At 37.2% G+C, this 20,323-nt stretch overlaps 1 protein-coding gene across 1 annotated transcript in view; it reads left to right on the top strand.

Annotated features, from left to right (window-relative positions):
- The window catches only part of LOC121375011 (DNA polymerase alpha catalytic subunit-like), a 102,581-nt gene extending 90,579 nt beyond the window's left edge, over nucleotides 1–12,002 (top strand). Inside the window, exons 35-39 of the mRNA XM_041502209.1 lie at nucleotides 71–249; nucleotides 848–979; nucleotides 5,094–5,210; nucleotides 7,069–7,156; nucleotides 10,916–12,002. Of these exons, the coding sequence (XP_041358143.1) occupies nucleotides 71–249; nucleotides 848–979; nucleotides 5,094–5,210; nucleotides 7,069–7,156; nucleotides 10,916–11,055 (656 nt within the window). The 3' untranslated portion in view covers nucleotides 11,056–12,002. The remainder of the gene's footprint in view (nucleotides 1–70; nucleotides 250–847; nucleotides 980–5,093; nucleotides 5,211–7,068; nucleotides 7,157–10,915) is intronic.
- The last annotated feature ends 8,321 nt before the right edge of the window (nucleotides 12,003–20,323 follow it).

The raw sequence follows: 20,323 nt of genomic DNA, 5'->3' as shown, positions 1-20,323 counted from the left end.
TTGTCACTTTAAATTTGTTTGTGGTTTCATTTATATGTCCATATATGTGCAATGATATTGTCCTGTTCAGGGTTAGACCCGTCTGGCTACCGCCACGTGGCCGCTGGTGACGATGACGCAGAGGATGCCCTGCTGGGGGTTCAACTCTCGGAGGAGGAACGCTACAAGGACTGCGACAGATTCAAGTTCCGGTGTCCCGGCGCGCAGTGCGGACGTGAAATCATCTTAGACAGCGTGTTTACCGGAGCAGTAAGTTGGACAGTTATACATACATGTATGTCAGGTCAGGTCAGGTCAGGTCAGGTCAGGTCATGAGGCTTAATGTGCACATTCAGGATAAGCTGTTGTAGTGCACGCCTGTCATGGGTGCAGGAGTCGGCCCATGCTGGCTCCTCCATCTAGGACAGTAGTTTTCCGTATCAGGTCAGGTCATAGGGCTTAACGTTCACATTCAGAGCTAGCTGTTGTAACGGACCGCCCATGCTGGCAAGTGTAAGAGAGCTCCCGCAGCCCGACAGGAGTCAGTAGCAGGTGGGGGCATTTGTGGTTCTATTGAATTGTTAATATCCCATAGGATTAAGTCAAATAGTAAAAAATTATGCACATTTCTTAAAGTAATTTTGGTGCATTTTCGAATGGAAGCACAGACTGGAACAGAAAATAGCCAGGATTTTATATTGAGGGCAACCTACACTATGTATGTATGATTTTATAAAATTTAATACAGTTTTAAAAACACAAGGTTTGATTGGAGAGCGCCCCGTCTACACCACTGAATAAATGTAGAAGAAAGTGCCAAGTTCTTATTAAACATTCCTCTTTCTTTTTTTTTTTTTTTTTACCCCAGGACAAGGCACTGGAGTGCTCACTGTCGAAATGTCCCAATCCGCAGTGCCGATGTGTTCCCAGCGAACTCGTGAACCAGATCGAGAACCAGCTCGTAGCAGTCATCCGCAAACATATCCGCAGATATTACGAGGTAAACAAACATATCCACAGATATTACAAGGTAAACAAACATATCAGCAGATATTACGAGGTAAACAAACATATCCACAAATATTACCAGGTAAACAAACATCTGCAGATATCACAAGGTAAACAAACATATCCATAGATATTACAAGGTAAACAAACATATCAGCAGATATTACAATGTAAACAAACATATCCACAGATATTATCAAGTAAACAAATGTTAACACAGATATTACCAGGTAAACAAACATATCCGCAGATATTACAAGGTAAACAAACATATCCACAGATATTACGAGGTAAACAAACATATCCACAGATATCACAAGGTAAACAAACATATCTGCAGATATTACCAGGTAAAAGAAACATATCCACAGATATCACGAAGTAAACAAACACATCCCCAGATATTACAAGTTAATTTTTTATTATGAAAAAGTAGCCATTAAGCTGGCAGATATCACAGTAGCCAACTGCATCCTTGCCTTTCCAAAAATCCATAGTTTAAAATGTGCATTAAACTACTTAGACTGAGTACTTTTTTACACACTAGACTGTGTATAGACACCAAATGGCCGTAGTTTAAAGCATGCTGAGATGTTGTAAAAGATTGTTTACCCAAGTGTCAAAATACCCATATATAATAGACACCAAACGGCCATAGTTTAAAGCATGCTGAGATGTTGTAAAAGATTGTTTACCCAAGTGTCAAAATACCCATATATAATAGACACCAAACAGCCGTAGTTTAAAGCATGCTGAGATGTTGTAAAAGATTGTTTATCCAAGTGTCAAAATACCCATATATAATAGACACCAAACGGCCATAGTTTAAAGCATGCTGAGATGTTGTAAAAGATTGTTTACCCAAGTGTCAAAGTACCCATATATAATAGACACCAAACGGCCGTAGTTTAAAGCATGCTGAGATGTTGTAAAAGATTGTTTACCCAAGTGTCAAAGTACCCATATATAATAGACACCAAACGGCCGTAGTTTAAAGCATGCTGAGATGTTGTAAAAGATTGTTTACCCAAGTGTCAAAGTACCCATATATAATAGACACCAAACGGCCGTAGTTTAAAGCATGCTGAGATGTTGTAAAAGATTGTTTACCCAAGTGTCAAAGTACCCATATATAATAGACACCAAACGGCCGTAGTTTAAAGCATGCTGAGATGTTGTAAAAGATTGTTTACCCAAGTGTCAAAGTACCCATATATAATAGACACCAAACGGCCGTAGTTTAAAGCATGCTGAGATGTTGTAAAAGATTGTTTACCCAAGTGTCAAAATACCCATATATAATAGACACCAAACGGCCGTAGTTTAAAGCATGCTGAGATGTTGTAAAAGATTGTTTACCCAAGTGTCAAAATACCCATATATAATAGACACCAAACGGCCATAGTTTAAAGCATGCTGAGATGTTGTAAAAGATTGTTTACCCAAGTGTCAAAGTACCCATATATAATAGACACCAAACGGCCGTAGTTTAAAGCATGCTGAGATGTAAAAGATTGTTTACCCAAGTGTCAAAGTACCCATATATAATAGACACCAAACGGCCGTAGTTTAAAGCATGCTGAGATGTTGTAAAAGATTGTTTACCCAAGTGTCAAAGTACCCATATATAATAGACACCAAACGGCCGTAGTTTAAAGCATGCTGAGATGTTGTAAAAGATTGTTTACCCAAGTGTCAAAGTACCCATATATAATAGACACCAAACGGCTGTAGTTTAAAGCATGCTGAGATGTTGTAAAAGATTGTTTACCCAAGTGTCAAAATACCCATATACATTGGACACAAAACGGCTGTAGTTTAAAGCATGCTGAGATGTTGTAAAAGATTGTTTACCCAAGTGTCAAAATACCCATATATAATAGACACCAAACGGCTGTAGTTTAAAGCATGCTGAGATGTTGTAAAAGATTGTTTACCCAAGTGTCAAAATACCCATACATAATAGACACCAAACGGCTGTAGTTTAAAGCATGCTGAGATGTTGTAAAAGATTGTTTACCCAAGTGTCAAAATACTCATATATAATAGACACCAAACGGGTGTAGTTTAAAGCATGCTGAGATGTTGTAAAAGATTGTTTACCCAAGTGTCAAAATACCCATAGATAATAGACACCAAACGGCTGTAGTTTAAAGCATGCTGAGATGTTGTAAACGATTGTTTACCCAAGTGTCAAAATACCCATATATAACAGACACCAAACGGCCGTAGTTTAAAGCATGCTGAGATGTTGTAAAAGATTGTTTACCCAAGTGTCAAAATACCCATATATAACAGACACCAAACGGCCGTAGTTTAAAGCATGCTGAGATGTTGTAAAAGATTGTTTACCCAAGTGTCAAAATACCCATATATAATAGACACCAAACGGCCGTAGTTTAAAGCATGCTGAGATGTTGTAAAAGATTGTTTACCCAAGTGTCAAAATACCCATATATAATAGACACCAAACGGCTGTAGTTTAAAGCATGCTGAGATGTTGTAAAAGATTGTTTACCCAAGTGTCAAAATACCCATATACATTGGACACAAAACGGCTGTAGTTTAAAGCATGCTGAGATGTTGTAAAAGATTGTTTACCCAAGTGTCAAAATACCCATATATAATAGACACCAAACGGCTGTAGTTTAAAGCATGCTGAGATGTTGTAAAAGATTGTTTACCCAAGTGTCAAAATACCCATACATAATAGACACCAAACGGCTGTAGTTTAAAGCATGCTGAGATGTTGTAAAAGATTGTTTACCCAAGTGTCAAAATACTCATATATAATAGACACCAAACGGGTGTAGTTTAAAGCATGCTGAGATGTTGTAAAAGATTGTTTACCCAAGTGTCAAAATACCCATAGATAATAGACACCAAACGGCTGTAGTTTAAAGCATGCTGAGATGTTGTAAACGATTGTTTACCCAAGTGTCAAAATACCCATATATAATAGACACCAAACGGCTGTAGTTTAAAGCATGCTGAGATGTTGTAAAAGATTGTTTACCCAAGTGTCAAAATACCCATATACATTGGACACAAAACGGCTGTAGTTTAAAGCATGCTGAGATGTTGTAAAAGATTGTTTACCCAAGTGTCAAAATACCCATATATAATAGACACCAAACGGCTGTAGTTTAAAGCATGCTGAGATGTTGTAAAAGATTGTTTACCCAAGTGTCAAAATACCCATACATAATAGACACCAAACGGCTGTAGTTTAAAGCATGCTGAGATGTTGTAAAAGATTGTTTACCCAAGTGTCAAAATACTCATATATAATAGACACCAAACGGGTGTAGTTTAAAGCATGCTGAGATGTTGTAAAAGATTGTTTACCCAAGTGTCAAAATACCCATAGATAATAGACACCAAACGGCTGTAGTTTAAAGCATGCTGAGATGTTGTAAACGATTGTTTACCCAAGTGTCAAAATACCCATATATAACAGACACCAAACGGCCGTAGTTTAAAGCATGCTGAGATGTTGTAAAAGATTGTTTACCCAAGTGTCAAAATACCCATATATAACAGACACCAAACGGCCGTAGTTTAAAGCATGCTGAGATGTTGTAAAAGATTGTTTACCCAAGTGTCAAAATACCCATATATAATAGACACCAAACGGCCGTAGTTTAAAGCATGCTGAGATGTTGTAAAAGATTGTTTACCCAAGTGTCAAAATACCCATATATAATAGACACCAAACGGCTGTAGTTTAAAGCATGCTGAGATGTTGTAAAAGATTGTTTACCCAAGTGTCAAAGTACCCATATATAATAGACACCAAACGGCCGTAGTTTAAAGCATGCTGAGATGTTGTAAAAGATTGTTTACCCAAGTGTCAAAGTACCCATATATAATAGACACCAAACGGCCGTAGTTTAAAGCATGCTGAGATGTTGTAAAAGATTGTTTACCCAAGTGTCAAAATACCCATATATAATAGACACCAAACGGCTGTAGTTTAAAGCATGCTGAGATGTTGTAAAAGATTGTTTACCCAAGTGTCAAAATACCCATATATAACAAACACCAAACGGCCGTAGTTTAAAGCATGCTGAGATGTTGTTGAACATTGTTTTCTTCCTCGACAGGGTTGGTTGAGGTGTGAGGACTCTACGTGTGGCTCTCGTACCAGGAAAACTCCACTGACATTCTACCGCGGACACCCAATCTGTTCCGTCTGTCAGAGAGGATCACTACACCAAGAGGTACCCATTGTTTTGTTTGGTTTTTGTTTGTGTGTGTGTGGGGGGCAGGGGGGGGGGGGGGGGGGGGGTAAATATTATATTGGGGGTGGGACGTAGCCAAGTTCTAAAGTGCTCACTTGATGCACGGTCAGTCAGGGATTGTTCCCCGTCGGTGGTCCTATTGGTCAATTTTTTCGTTCCAGCCTGTGCTCCACGACTGGTATATCAAAGGCTGTGGTATGTGCTGTCCTGTCTGTGGTATGGTGCATATAAAAGGTCCCTTGCTACTAATGGAAAATGTAGTGGGTTTCCTCTCTAATATTTATTGTTGAAATTACCAAATGTTTAACATCCAATAGCCAGTGATTAATAAATCAACATGCTCTAGTGGTGTTGCTAAACAAAACAAACTTTAATATTATATTGTCCCCAGAACATAGAGGCAGTGTCAGGGTAGCCAAACGTTACTACATTTTATAATTACAAAAAGTGTTTTGGTTTAACGACACCACTGGAGCACGTTGATTTATTAATCACCGGCTGTTGGAGGTCAAACATTTCACAATTTTCACATATGTAGAGGAAACCTGCAATATTTTTCCATTAGCATCAAACCGGCCTCGGTGGCGTCGTGGCAGGCCATCGGTCTACAGGCTGGTAGGTACTGGGTTCGGATCCCAGTTGAGGCATGGGATTTTTAATCCAGATACCGACTCCAAACCCTGAGTGAGTGCTCCGCAAGGCTCAATGGGTAGGTGTAAACCACTTGCACCGACCAGTGATCCATAACTGGTTCAACAAAGGCTATGGTTTGTGCTATCCTGCCTATGGGAAGCGCGAATAAAAGATCCCTTGCTGCCTGTCGTAAAAAGAGTAGCCTATGTGGCGACAGCGGGTTTCCTCTAAAAACAGTGTCAGAATGACCATATGTTTGACGTCCAATAGCCGATGATAAGATAAAAAATCAATGTGCTCTAGCGGCGTCGTTAAATAAAACAAATTTCTTCTTCTTCTTCCATTAGCATCAAGGTATCTTTTATAAGCACAATCCTATAGACAGGGTAGGACATACCATGGCCTTTGATTTATCAGTCATGGTGCACTGGTTTGGAACAAGAAATAGTCCAATTGGCCCACTTATGGGGATCGATTATGGGTGAGTGAGTGAGTGAAGACTTTTCCATGCTCCTATACCACTAAGGCTTCGAGCATGTCCACCCCGGGTTCGGTCTCTGGAGGCCAGGGGCCCAATCCGGGACAGAAATTACTTAGGACAATTTTGAAATTAAGCCAATGGGGAATACGGATATTATATAATTAGTTTTTATTTGCGCAATTCCAAAAATAATAATTAATATAAAATATATAATCCATTTAATTTAAAACTTTGTCGCTAATTTAGAATGAGCATTTCAAAAATACAAAGAGTACAGAAACTCTTTCTTTTAGCCCTATTATTATTTAGTAGGAGGTTGATTAAGGGCGGTTAAGCAGCCGCCATCGATTATGGACTGATTGCATATGAGGAGAGCATTTAACCACTGGGCTACATCCTGCCCCTGATAATTACACACTCAGTCCTCTGAAAATATATGATATGATGCTTGATATGACGCTTGATATGACGCTTGATATGACGCTTGATATGATGCTTTCGTTTGCTCGTTGCTTACACAAATCTAATTTTGGATAACCTTCTTTTTTTTTTTAATCCTGTAATTTGTTATATTTGTGTGTGTTTTTAATGCTATACAATTCAGGTGTGTGTGTGTGTGTGTGTGTCTCTGTCTCTGTTTCAGTACGCGGACTGTGAGTTGTACACTCAGCTGTGTTTCTATCAATATATATATCATGTTATATTTGAGTGTTTTGTTTTCAGTACACGGACTGTGAGTTGTACACTCAGCTGTGTTTCTATCAGTACGTTTTCGACACGGACAAAGCTCTCGCCTTCCAGTCAAACCAACGTAAGTTTCATTGGCTTTTCAACTAAACATTCTGACTACTGCAGGCGAGATACTGTATAGTGCATTCCCCAGTTCATATTTCCTGCCGTTTTGCACACAGCACTTGCCGAAAATAATAATAGCACAAAACGAAATACATTTAATTGAGAGTATGGCAACTTCATTTTTTTTTGGTTTTCGGCAAGTATTTTCACTTGATAATAATGGTGGAATGCCATGGTTAATTTCAGAAATCGATAGCTGTTTGTCACAGCTAATTTGATAATAAATTTCACCATTTTACCAACAATGAAAACTATGAAATATTGTGACATGAATCGTAGTTCGTTTCCCAAAAAACATTCTGGTCAGAAAAACACAGTTATTGGGAATAATGGACATAAATACAGGATATCTGACCTCAAATGCCTGTAAATAAAGACAACTTTTTCTATTTTTGGTCTAATTTTAAATCATCGGCTATTGGATGTCGAACATTTTGGTAATTGTGACATGTAGTCATCAGAGGAAACCCACTACATTTTTGCATTCGCAGCAACAGATCTTTTATATGTGCAAATTCCCACAGACAGGACAGCACATATCACAGCGTTTGATATACCAGTCATGGGTTACTTGTTGGAAGGGGATGGGGTGGGTGGATGGTCTACCCGCTACATTTTGGTATTAGCAGCAACAGATTTTTTTTTGTGCAAACTCCCACAGACAGGACAGCACATATCACAGCGTTTGATATACCAGTCATGGGGCACTTGTTGGAAGGGGATGGGGTGGGTGGACGGTCAAAGAATGGGTCTGCTGAGGACCAAGTTGCCTTAGGTGAGCACTGACCAAAGTGTGTTTTGTTTAACACCATATCAATTAATCATCCGCTATTGGATGTTAAACATTTTGATAATTCTGACACAGTCATCAGACGGTGTGCAATTTTGAGGAGAGTCCGGGAGCCTGAGGATCGCAGAAATCATATAGGACTCTCTAGCTTGGCTAGTATACGCGCCCGCATGGCTCGTAAAAATTATTTGTACAAATTACATTGATTCTTTGAAATGACACAGTCAACATATATCTCAAAATCCTGGGAAACCACAAGTCTTGAACAGCGATCTTTTCCATGGTTTCATGCAAAGTATTTAGTGTATCTTCTGTTCTACTGGAGACGCACGGCAGGGCTCGCTGGGTTGGTGGCGGGCTATACAGATTTGCAAACAGAGAGTCCTTATGACACTTAAATTTGTAAAAAAAAAATTGCACACTGCATCAGAGGAAACCTGCAGCAAGGGAAATTTTATATTCACTTTCCCACAGACAGGATAGCACATACCACAGACTTTAGACCAGTGAGCTAGATCATGCCCCGGAATTCCTCTTGAAGCCCAAAACACTTTTACTCCTGTTGGATATATAAATCAAAATGTGCCTGAGCACCCATACCCACTTTCCTTCCTCTGCCCAAACAGTGATTGTTTCTTATCAAAACACTATAACATCCCAATATTCAGAAAACTTCATTCTTTTTCGCCCGTTTACTTTTCTCAAAAAGTCACATGACATTTGTGTGTATTGAAGGATTATGAACGAGACTTTCTAAAGTTACTCACCAAACCATTAAAACGTTTTTCAAAAGATCAAATGTTGACCAATTCAATTTTCACACTTGAACCAAAATCTGTGTAAAACATTCTCGTTTTCCCATTGATGAGAAATTACAGGAGGTGACAAAGCACCTGCATATTGTCACATGCTGCGTTCACCTGGCGTGTTGATGAGTGATATAATTGGTGCGGTCGGGAGTTGTTTGAGCTGGGATTAGCGTGTTGGTTCCTCCCACAACCATGTTTGTCGAACACAGACCTGCACTGCGGGCTTTTTCACTTCGCTTGTTTACGGCACACATACACTTTTGTCATCAATTTTTTTGTTTCTCACTTTTAAACACTTCTATTAGGATTTTATCATAATTTTTTTCTTTTAAATTATTTTATTTTTTTACTTTTTAAGAATTTTTTATTTTTATTATTATTATTATTATTATTATTATTATTATTATTATTATTTTTATTATTATTATTATTATTTATTTTTTTATTATTATTATTATTATTATTATTTAAACACTATCATATTGTTTCTCTTTTTAAAAACGTTTTATTATTATTATTATTATTATTATTATTATTATTATTTAAACACCATCATATTGTTTCTCTTTTTAAAAACTTTTTATTATTATTATTATTATTATTAATATTATTATTATTATTATTATTATTATTTAAACACTATCATATTGTTTCTCTTTTTAAAAACTTTTATAAAAAATTGTTATCTTACTTTTTAAAAACTTAATTTCTTATTTTTTAAACACTGGTCATGAATTTTTTGTTTTTTTTGTTCTCCAAAATAAATTATGATTACTATCAATGTGCTCTAATGGTGTTGTTAAACAAAACAAACTTGAACTTTATCATAATAATTTTCTCTTTGTAAATACGTTGAATAGTTTTTTTCATTTTCTAAAAACATATATTTTACTTTCATTTTCTTGATTATTAGCATGTTATAAAACACTTGTTCTATTTTTTCATTTTCTAAAAACACTTATCATAATTAATATATCAATGTGCTCTAGTGGTGTTGTTAAAAAAAAATCCTAGAACTTTTATCATAATTTACTCTTTTTGTAAACACATTGATATTTCTTCTCATTTTCTAAACACTTGTTCTATTTTTTTAACACATATTTTTGAAATACCTTTGTCAATGTTTTATCTCAATTACTGCACAGTTTTAGAATAATATTTTGTTTCATTTTTTTTTTTTGAAGACTTGTTTTTTCTTTTCTCTTATTTTCTAAACACATCACATTTTATAAACACTTGTATCATGAATATTTTTGTTCTCACATTTTATAAACACTTGTATCATGAATATTTTTGTTCTCACATTTTATAAACACTTTATCGTGAATATTTTTGTTCTCTCATTTTATAAACACTTGTATCATGAATATTTTTTTCTCACATTTTTATAAACACTTGTATCATGAATATTTTTTTTCTCTCATTTTATAAACACTTGTATCATGAATATTTTTGTTCTCACATTTTATAAACACTTGTATCATGAATATTTTTGTTCTCACATTTTATGAACACTTTATCGTGAATATTTTTGTTCTCACATTTTATAAACACTTTATCGTGAATATTTTTGTTCTCTCATTTTATAAACACTTTATCGTGAATATTTTTGTTCTCTCATTTTATAAACACTTGTATCATGAATATTTTTTTTCTCACATTTTATAAACACTTTATCGTGAATATTTTTGTTCTCTCATTTTATAAACACTTTATTGTAAATATTTTTTTCTCACATTTTATAAACACTTGTATCATGAATATTTTTGTTCTCTCATTTTATAAACACTTTATCGTGAATATTTTTGTTCTCACATTTTATAAACACTTTATTGTGAATATTTTTGTTCTCTCATTTTATAAACACTTGTATCATGAATATTTTTGTTCTCTCATTTTATAAACACTTTATCGTGAATATTTTTTTCTCACATTTTATAAACACTTTTATTGTGAATATTTTTTTCTCACATTTTATAAACACTTTTATTGTGAATATTTTTTTTTCTCAACACTTTTATCATGAATATTTTCTCTCGTTTTATAAACACTTGTTATGAATATTTTTTCCTCTCATTCTTAAAATTCCTAAATCACATTTTCCGTCTTATTTCAGATTTTGCTAAAACCATCCTGGCGGGCTATGAAGAGGCGTACAGACAGTTAAAGAACACTGTTGGCCGATGGCTGCGTCGAAGTGCGTATTCCGAAGTAAACCTCACAAAACTCTTTGATGGACTCTTTCAGCTGAGATAAAAACTGATTTTACAAACACATACAGACCAGTGTACCTCATAAAATCTTTGATGGATTCTTTCAGCTGAGATAAAAACTGATATTTCAAACATGTACAAACCACAGTAGCTCACAAAATCTTTGATGGGCTCTTTCAGCTGAGATAAAAACTGATATTTTCAAACATGTACAGACCACAGTAGCTCACAAAACGTTTTGATGGACTCTTTCAATTTCAGGGTTTCTGCCAGAGGGTAAAACGGGTATGGCGCCATACCCGAATGTTTTTACAGATTTGTTTATTTTTTTTAAGTTAACTTTTTAACAAAATTAATTACTCTTAACATTACTGTATGATTTTCTTAACCCTAACCCTAAGCTTAACCCATTTTCTTTCTGATGGGAGGCCCCTCATACCCCTTGTTAACTGTGGTTGAATTCAATTCCATAGTGCTATACCCAAAAATTTCTTTCTGGCAGAAACACTAAGCTGAGATAAAAAAAATTTTTTATCTCAGAAACGTATACAGACCAGTGTATCTGGACCACATACTGATCCCAAAACACAATAGTGCTTTATTCACTGATCTGTGAGAGATTGATAAAACTATCAATAGGACTGGAATGCATTTTAAAAACAGTCCATACTAGTATAGGATACTGTCATTGTCTGCAGATATTTTTGTATTCATTTTTAACATTTGTTAATAAATTGCATGCTATTACAAATTGTGACCCCTACTTTGGAAAAAGGGGTCACAAGCCTGATGTGACCCCTAAGTATTTTGGTGCATGTTGGCCTGATGTGACCCTTAATTATTTTGGTGCATGTTGGCCTGTTAAAAAACAAAAACATTATTTTCATATTATAAATCATTGCATTTTTTCACTTGAAATTTGTATATTTATTTTGAATATATTTGTGTAAATAACGAAATAACTGGTGTATTAAACGGATTACAAAAGCTGCAGATTATTTATGTTGTCATTGCTGTCAAGGGGTTGGATTTAGCTCAGTCGGTTGAGTGCTCGCTTGAGGTGCTTGTGTCGCAGGATCAAACCACCTCGGTGGATCCATTCAACTGATTGGGGGTTTTCTCGTTCCAACCAGTACACCAAAACTGGTCAAAAGCTGTTGTATGTGCTTTCCAGTATGTGGCAAAGTGCATATAAAAATTTTCCTTGCTGCATTAAGAAAAAAATAGCAGGTTTCCTCTGATGAATACGTGTCACAATTGCCAAATGTTTGACATCCAATATGTGATGGTTAATTAATCAATGTGCTCTAGTGGTGTTGTTAAACAAAACAAACTTTAACTTTCATTGCTGTCAAATGCCATAAATATGATTATCGGGAGAGTGGGCGTATTGATATCCAATCCCACTTTTAGTTTAAGAGAAGTCGCATTTCATTCCACATCTGCTTGGATGAAGAGTTGAAAAATGTTTTTAAAAGGTACGGTATATAGTCTTCTAAGGACATTGTACATTTCAAAGGGACATACTCTAGTTTTTAAACACTAAGGCATATTTTTTACTAGTAGAGCCATTTTTGATAACTGAAATCATACTTGGATTTTATGGTTTAGATTATCCATTTCCGTACATTTAAAGTGTTTTTGGTCATCCTGGTGTTTTTAATATCACAAAATGCATTTCTCATATTTTTATAAACATGTGCGTCTGAGAAGTAACCATTATTGGGTCGAGTTTTAATCTATTTTTAGAAGGTATTTTACCATTTCAATGTCACAGACTCATGTTTTACTCAACTGTAACTTTATCCAGATGTGTTACAGGTTTGTAGATTAACTAAACTTGGTGTGCATTTTCATGGGCTGAAACTAGGGTCTGTCCCTTTAACTGAAAATCACGTTTTGCTTGCACTATTAGCTGCATTGAATTGTTAGGATGTGTGACAAATCTGACACTCATGTTAAATAACTCAGATTTGATTGTTCTGATGCAATCTTCAAAGAAAACTTGCTACATTTTACCATTAGTAGCACCGTATATCAAATGTGTTGAGTGTGTCTTTAAATAAAACATTTCCTTCCTTCCATTAGTAGCAAGGGATATTTTGTATGCACTTTCTCTTGGACAAGTCAGCACATACCACAGCCTTTGATACACCATATGTAGAGTATTGGTTGGGCAGGACATAACTAATGGGTCCACTGACCGGGTACAATTCAAGGTGCAGGCATGGATTCAAGGGGGTCATTGCAGGGGTCCTGTGACCCCTACTTTGGAACAAGAGTTTGATGGAAAACCATATCTATATTAATGAATATGTTACAGGTATGATTCAAGTCTAATTACGTGAATTGTTTGCAATGGGATGGATAAACAGTTTGTTTAGGACCAACCACCATCCCAAGTTGTTCCTTCATGTGGTTTGATACTCCTGTATGCAAGTTATGATCTGGACAAGGATTTACTGGTATGTGCAGTAGACCTGAAAAGGGGGTCACAGTGACCTAGTAATAATAGTATGCGACCACCACCATCCCAAGTTCTTACATGTGAGATTTGATGGTCCTGTATTTTCAGGATCTGGTCCTGACAAGGATTTACTGTTATGTACAGTAGACCATGAAAAGTAGGAGACAGTGACCTAGTAATAGATTGAACGCGACACACTACCATCCCAAGTTGTTCCTACATGTGAGGTTTGATGGTCCTGTATGCAAGATATGGTCCTGACAAGGATTTACTATTATGTGCAGTAGACCGTTAAAAGTAGGTCACAGTGAACTAGTAATAGTACGCGACAAACCACCATCCCAAGTCCTACATGTGAGGTTTGATGGTCCTGTGTGCATCTGTATGCAAAACATTCTTGACATAACTTGTCTTTCAATACAGATGATTTTACATCTGCTAGAAATAAAGGTGAAACGCAACCTATTAACTTTTCATCTGAGAATGTTGAGGTGTACAACAGGCCCTTCTCAGTGGAAGAGTTACAGGATGCTTTACGTAGAGACCATGAACTTAAGAGGTCGATTTTTTAAACTGTCAATAAATGGTGGTTCTTTGCAACAGTGGGCGGGACGCAGCCCTGTGTTAAAGCGCTCGCTTGATGCGCGGTCGGTTTGTGATCGATCCCTGTCAGTGGGCCCATTGGGCTATTTCTCGTTCCAGCCCGTGCACTATGACTGGTATATCAAAGACTGTGTTATGTACTATCCTGTCTGTGGGATGGTGCATATAAAAGATCCCTTGCTACTAATGGAAAAATGTAGCGGGTTTCCTCTCGAAGACTTGTATTTCAAAATTACTAAATGTCTGACATCCAACAGCCAATGATTAATAAATCAATGTGCTCTAGTGGTATCGTTAAACAAAACAAACTAACTTTTTGTTCTTTTGTGTGTTTTTCAGATACGAAACTTTCCAACAGATAAGGCTTATATTTGATTTCACAGCCCCTTAAAAAACGGGAATCCAATATCGAAAATGAATAGACATTGACATTGTCAGCATTTATATTCAAGCTAAATGTGCCAAGAACAGATCTATACTTTTGTTGTGTGCATATTCCTTCCTCGGTTAATCTACTCGTTTTACGTGTAGCAGTAGTTGAATTATTATCAGCCCCACAGCATGTTCTGTTAGGCGACAATCAGTTTAATGATACCTGAGATCAGGTCATAGGTTTTAGCGTGCACATTCGGAGCAAGCTGTTGTAGCACACGCCTGTCATGGGCCCAGGTGTCCACTTTTGCCGGCTCCTCCGTCCAGGACAGAAAAAGGTTTGTGGTAGGTGGGAGAGAGGGTCGCCCATCCTGGCAAGTGCATGGGAGCACAAGCAGCCGGACCAGGGTCGGTAGCAGGCGTAATGATGCCTGCATATTATGGCGCCTATATAATGTTTTTTGAAGCTTGGTCAGAGGGTTCTATTACAAACAGTTCATTCAAGGCAGCTAGACTTTATTTCAAATCATAAACGTACGGGGCGGGGGGTAGGGGGCAGTTGCTGGAGCAAATCCGCAATTTCTGGCAAAAATGATAGAGATATTCGGGCCATATGTGCTAACGTGAGACCTTTTTACCATGTATTTTCATTAATCTACCTGTAAAATCAGTTGGGAGTCCATGTGAAAATGCGCAGTGATTCGTTTGCAGCCCATAGCTGTTTGGCATTAATGCTAATTATAGGAATAAATATTGATATCCAGATTCAGACATTTTCCTTTAATTCAAGCAAAACCCAGCCTGCCCCCCCCTCCCCTACAAAAATGGAAGCACATACGCCTATGTTGCAAATGGAGGCAACAAAAACGTTCTTTCACACAATATTCTTTCGTAGTTTGTGAAAGAAGTTATCCTGAATGTTTCAAAACTTCTTTCTTTCACAGAATACTAACTCATCCCCAGTGCCACCGCCAGTAAAATGCCATTCCATGCGGAAGGAAGGAAATGGTTTATTTAACGACGCACTCAACACATTTTATTTACATTTATATGGGCTCAGACATATGGTTAAAGACCACACAGATATTGAGAGAGGAAACCCGCTGTCGCCACTTCATGGGCTACTCTTTTCGATTATCAGCAAGGGATCTTTTATATGCACCATCCCATAGAAAGGATAGCACATACCACGGCCTCTGATGTACCAGTCATGGTGCTATGGCTGGAACGAGAACATTCCATACAGCTACAGACCACTGGTGTCTTCCCATTTAGAAATATATCCGCATAGGTAGTCTGCTGTTGACTGTAATATCCAACCAGCGCACCACAAATGGTCAAAGGCCGTGGTATGTGTTGTCCTGTCTGTGGGAAATTGCATATAAAAGATCCCTTGCTGCGTCAGGGCAAAATGTAGCGGGTTTCCTCTGCATGATGACTACGTGTCAGAATTATGAAATATTTGACATCCAGTAGCCGATGATTAATATTACAATGTGCTCTAGTGGTGTCGTTAAACAAAACAAAATAGTTTTTAGAATCACAAAACACTCACTGTCACTGACAGTAAAATGCAATTCCTTGCTGTTACTCTTTTCGATTAGCAGCAAGGAATTTTTATATGCACCATCCCACAGACAGGATCGCACATACCACGGCCTTTGATATACCAGTCGTCAACATTGAAGACTTCTTTGTAGTAATTCCAGCTCATGAAAATGGTTTCAGGCGAGGATTCCACCACACCACCCCCACCCCCCGTGCATTTACCGGGACAGCAACCCCCTCCCTATAAACTTATCTCGCCAATCTAGATCCCCATACCACCACCCCCACCCCCACCACACACCTGCTAGTGTCCAGAGCATCTCTTACGAAGGGATCTTAAAGGGACATTCCTGAGTTCGTTGCAACTTTTAATATGTTATCGACTAACAGAGCCTTTTTAACGATTGTAATTACATATCAAATATATTTTTCTGCATGAACTATTAGTGGCTGTATACTAAACGTGTTTCTGATCGTTCTAATATTTGTACTAGGTTAAATTTCATCATATTTCCTAAAATATAATTTTTTCGTACGTACGAACTTATTTGAAGACAAAATCCAATTTGGGCTTCTTACAAATATTAAAGGGACACGCCCTAGTTGTTAACCATTACGCCGTTGTTTTTAGCTATTAAACTCATTTTCTCACAAATAAAATTGCACTTTACTTACATTTTATTATTTAGAATATACATTTCCATTCACCTGAAATGTTTTTTGGTAATCCTGGTAATCCTGGTGTTTGTAATACCACAAAATGCATTTTTCGTTTTTCTTAAAAAAGCACGCGCGTCAGAAAAAAACGTTGAGCAGACGAGGTCTAATCTATTTTTAGAGGGGATCTTCCCGTTTCAACGTCACAGACGTTGGTATACCACGTGATCGTTATCATTTTGGTTCGGTTTGTTTTCTCGTGCACGGTTCGCACAATCAACATTCGATTTGTTTTCGTTTGCTTGTCGTTCATTTGTGAGGTTTTTCTTCACAGTTCGTGAACATTTTCATTAACAATCAATTTCAGACAAGTAACAATCTCAATACAAAACGTTACAAACCCTTAAAACCAATAAGTCTTACGATATCTGGAGAGGACAGAACAGTTGGAACATGCCCACGAGAGGTGAAAGGAACGCACCCCAAGTCTGTGCGCACTCTGGGAAATTTGTCGTGACATAGGCATTTCTGTGCTTCGAGCGACATCTACCGGTGACATCAGAATACTAACTTTCAAAATTATTTCAAGTTATTGGGTCACGGGGATTCCCATGGTATTTATCGATATAAAAACTGCTTTTTCACTTTATTTTATAAAAACGTGATCTAAGTGTGTTACAGTTTTGTAGATTAACCAAAATTAGAATTAATTTTCGCGGGCTGAAACTTGGGCGTGCGACTTTAATCTACAAACCTGTAACACATTTAGATAAAGTTACATTTGTGTCTTTGAAATGGTGAAATACCCTAAAAAAATATACTAAAAACTCGACTCCATAACTGTTACTTGTCAGACGCACGTGCGTTTTTTAAAATATGAGAAATGCATTTTGTGATATTAAAAGCACCAGCATGATCAAAAACACTTTGAATGTGCGGAAATGAATAATCTAAACCATAAAATGTAAGTGAAGTATGATTTCTGTTCTCAAAAACGATTCTAATAGTAAAACAGTATGCCTTAGTGTTTAAAAACTAGGGTATGTCCCTTTAAGACGACCAGAAACACATTGAATATACAGACACTGATATTCTAAAAAAGAAAATATATTTAAAATGTAAGTTTAATCGTAGAAATATTTTATTAGTCGGAAACATCTTACAATGCAGCAAATTCAGGAATGTCTCTTTAAGCGCTAAGATCACCTCAAGTGCATACTATAGTATTTACCGTTATGCACAAGTGACTTAATGTGATCTTAGGGCTAAGATCGCTTTGAAAAACGGGGCCAAGTTGTGTTAATCGATTTGTATCTCTTCTTTTTTTTTTTTTTGGGTTGGGTTTTGTGTTATTTGTTGTTGTTATTTGTTGTTGGGGGGGGTTGGGGGGGGGGGGTTTTTGTTGGATTTTTTTGGGGGGGGGGGGTTGTTTGTTTGTTTTACAAGTATGTCTCGGCGATGACTGACAAATTAAGGAACCTAAGAAATTTTCCTTCCAACCCACTTTTCTTCTCATTACCGTTTTGATTGATCGGGCTCCACTTTAAAGAACGAGGGTGTACAAGCTCATCTGACAGTTTCAGCGATAAGTAATCGGCGCCAGTAATCAGGGGTAATTGCTTTTAAAATGATCACAGGTCGAGTTGCCGTTAGCCATTCCCGTCCGCACGTGGCCGTTATCTGTGATGCCTTGCATCTCGAGCTGGGCATGCGCGGGAGACGCAAGGGAGGGGAAGTGATGTAATAGGTCAATTATTGGTTGGGCTTTTAGGGATTGAATTAATAAGAATTAATCACGTATGAGCATCACCCGTAAATAATGATACAAATGACGATTATTATCAGTGCTGGATCTATATTTCTTACTGTCTGAAAAAACCAGGTTTGCCCATGACAGATATGCTTGAGCCTTTGGTCGAAGTAAACGTGCATCAGAATTATTATTGTAGTGGTACTACTACTAGTGGTGGTGGTGGTGGTAGTTGTAGTAGTAGTAGTTATAGTAGTAAGATTAGTAGTAGTAGTAGTATTAGCAGTAATAGTAGTAGTAACAATAGTTATACAGGTGGTGGTGGTAGTAGTAATAGCAGTGGTAGTAATAATAGATGTAGTAGCAGTAGTAGTAGTGGTGATGGTGGTGGTGGTAGTAGTAATAGCAGTGGTAGTAATAATAGATGTAGTAGCTGTAGTAGTAGTGGTGGTGGTGGTAGTAGTGTTAGTAGTAGTAGTAGTGGTTGTAGTAGTGGTGGTAGTAGTAGTGATAGTAGTAGTAGTAAAAGTGGTAGTAGCAGTAGTAGTAGTGGTGATGGTGGTGGTGGTAGTAGTAATAGCAGTGGTAGTAATAATAGATGTAGTAGCTGTAGTAGTAGTGGTGGTGGTGGTAGTAGTGTTAGTAGTAGTAGTAGTGGTTGTAGTAGTGGTGGTAGTAGTAGTGATAGTAGTAGTAGTAAAAGTGGTAGTAGCAGTAGTAGTAGTGGTGATGGTGGTCGTGGTAGTAGCTGTAGTAGTAGTAGACGGGACTCGGTGACCGATTTAGAATTCTAGTGACTAATTAAAGCGACGATGTCGGAAATATTTGTATACGTCTTACTGAACCATCTATCATTTAAGTGCTTGTATCCAATTAAGGGTTCAAGCACGCTGTCTTGGACACACACACACACACACACACACACACACACACACACACACACATCTCAGCTACCTGGGCTGTTTGTCCAGGACAGTGGGTTAGTGGTTACCGAGAGCGAAATCGATGTAGTCCGGTGTCTTTAAAGGAACAGACCCTAGTTTTTAAACACTAAGTCATATTTTTCACCTAAGCCCTAGTTTCAGCCCATAACAATGGACACTAAGTTTTGTTAATTTACAAACCTGTAACAAATTTGGATACAATAGAGTCTGTGACTTTGAAATACCGTTAAAAATAGACTAAAATGCGATTCAATAATCATTACTTCTCAGACGCACGTGCGTTTTTGAAAATATGAAAAATGTATTATGTAGTATTAGAAACACCAGGATGACCAGAAACACTTCGCTTGTACGGGAATTGATAATATAAATAAAATATAAGTAATGTTTGATTTCAGTGATCATAAACGGCTCTAATAGTGAAAAATATGCGTTAGTGTTTAAAAACTAGGGTATGTTCCTTTAAATGTTACGTGTTCACACTAAGCCGTTAAGCTCGCTCTGGTGGGAGATATCTCCCACTCGCCCATTTCCATTTCATTTCAACTTCTTTTCGTGCTTTAATACCCAATTAAGATTCAAGCACGCTGTCCTGGGCACACCTCAGCTATCTGTCCAGGACAGAGGTTTAGTTGTTAGTGAGAGAGAAGAGAGTGTAGTGGTTTTACACCTACCCACTGAGTCGTTAAAACTCGTTCTGGGTGGGAGTCGGTACCGGGCTGCGAACCCTGTACCTACCAGCCTTATGTCCGATATCTTAAACACGACACCACCGACGCCGTTGTTGTTGTTTGTGTGTGTGTGTGTGTGTGTGTGTGTGTGTGTGTGTGTGTGTGTGTGTGTGTGTGTGTGTGTGTTTGTTTTTTGTTTGGGTTTTTTTTGGGTTTTTTTTGGGTTTGTTTTGTTTTTTGTGGGGTTTTTTTTTTTTGGGGGGGGAATTTTCCATTAGTAACAAGGGATCTTGTATATG

Source organism: Gigantopelta aegis, chromosome 1, assembly GCF_016097555.1.
Source record: "Gigantopelta aegis isolate Gae_Host chromosome 1, Gae_host_genome, whole genome shotgun sequence".
NCBI lineage: Eukaryota > Metazoa > Mollusca > Gastropoda > Neomphalida > Peltospiridae > Gigantopelta > Gigantopelta aegis.
This window is presented reverse-complemented; position numbering and strand designations above follow the sequence as displayed.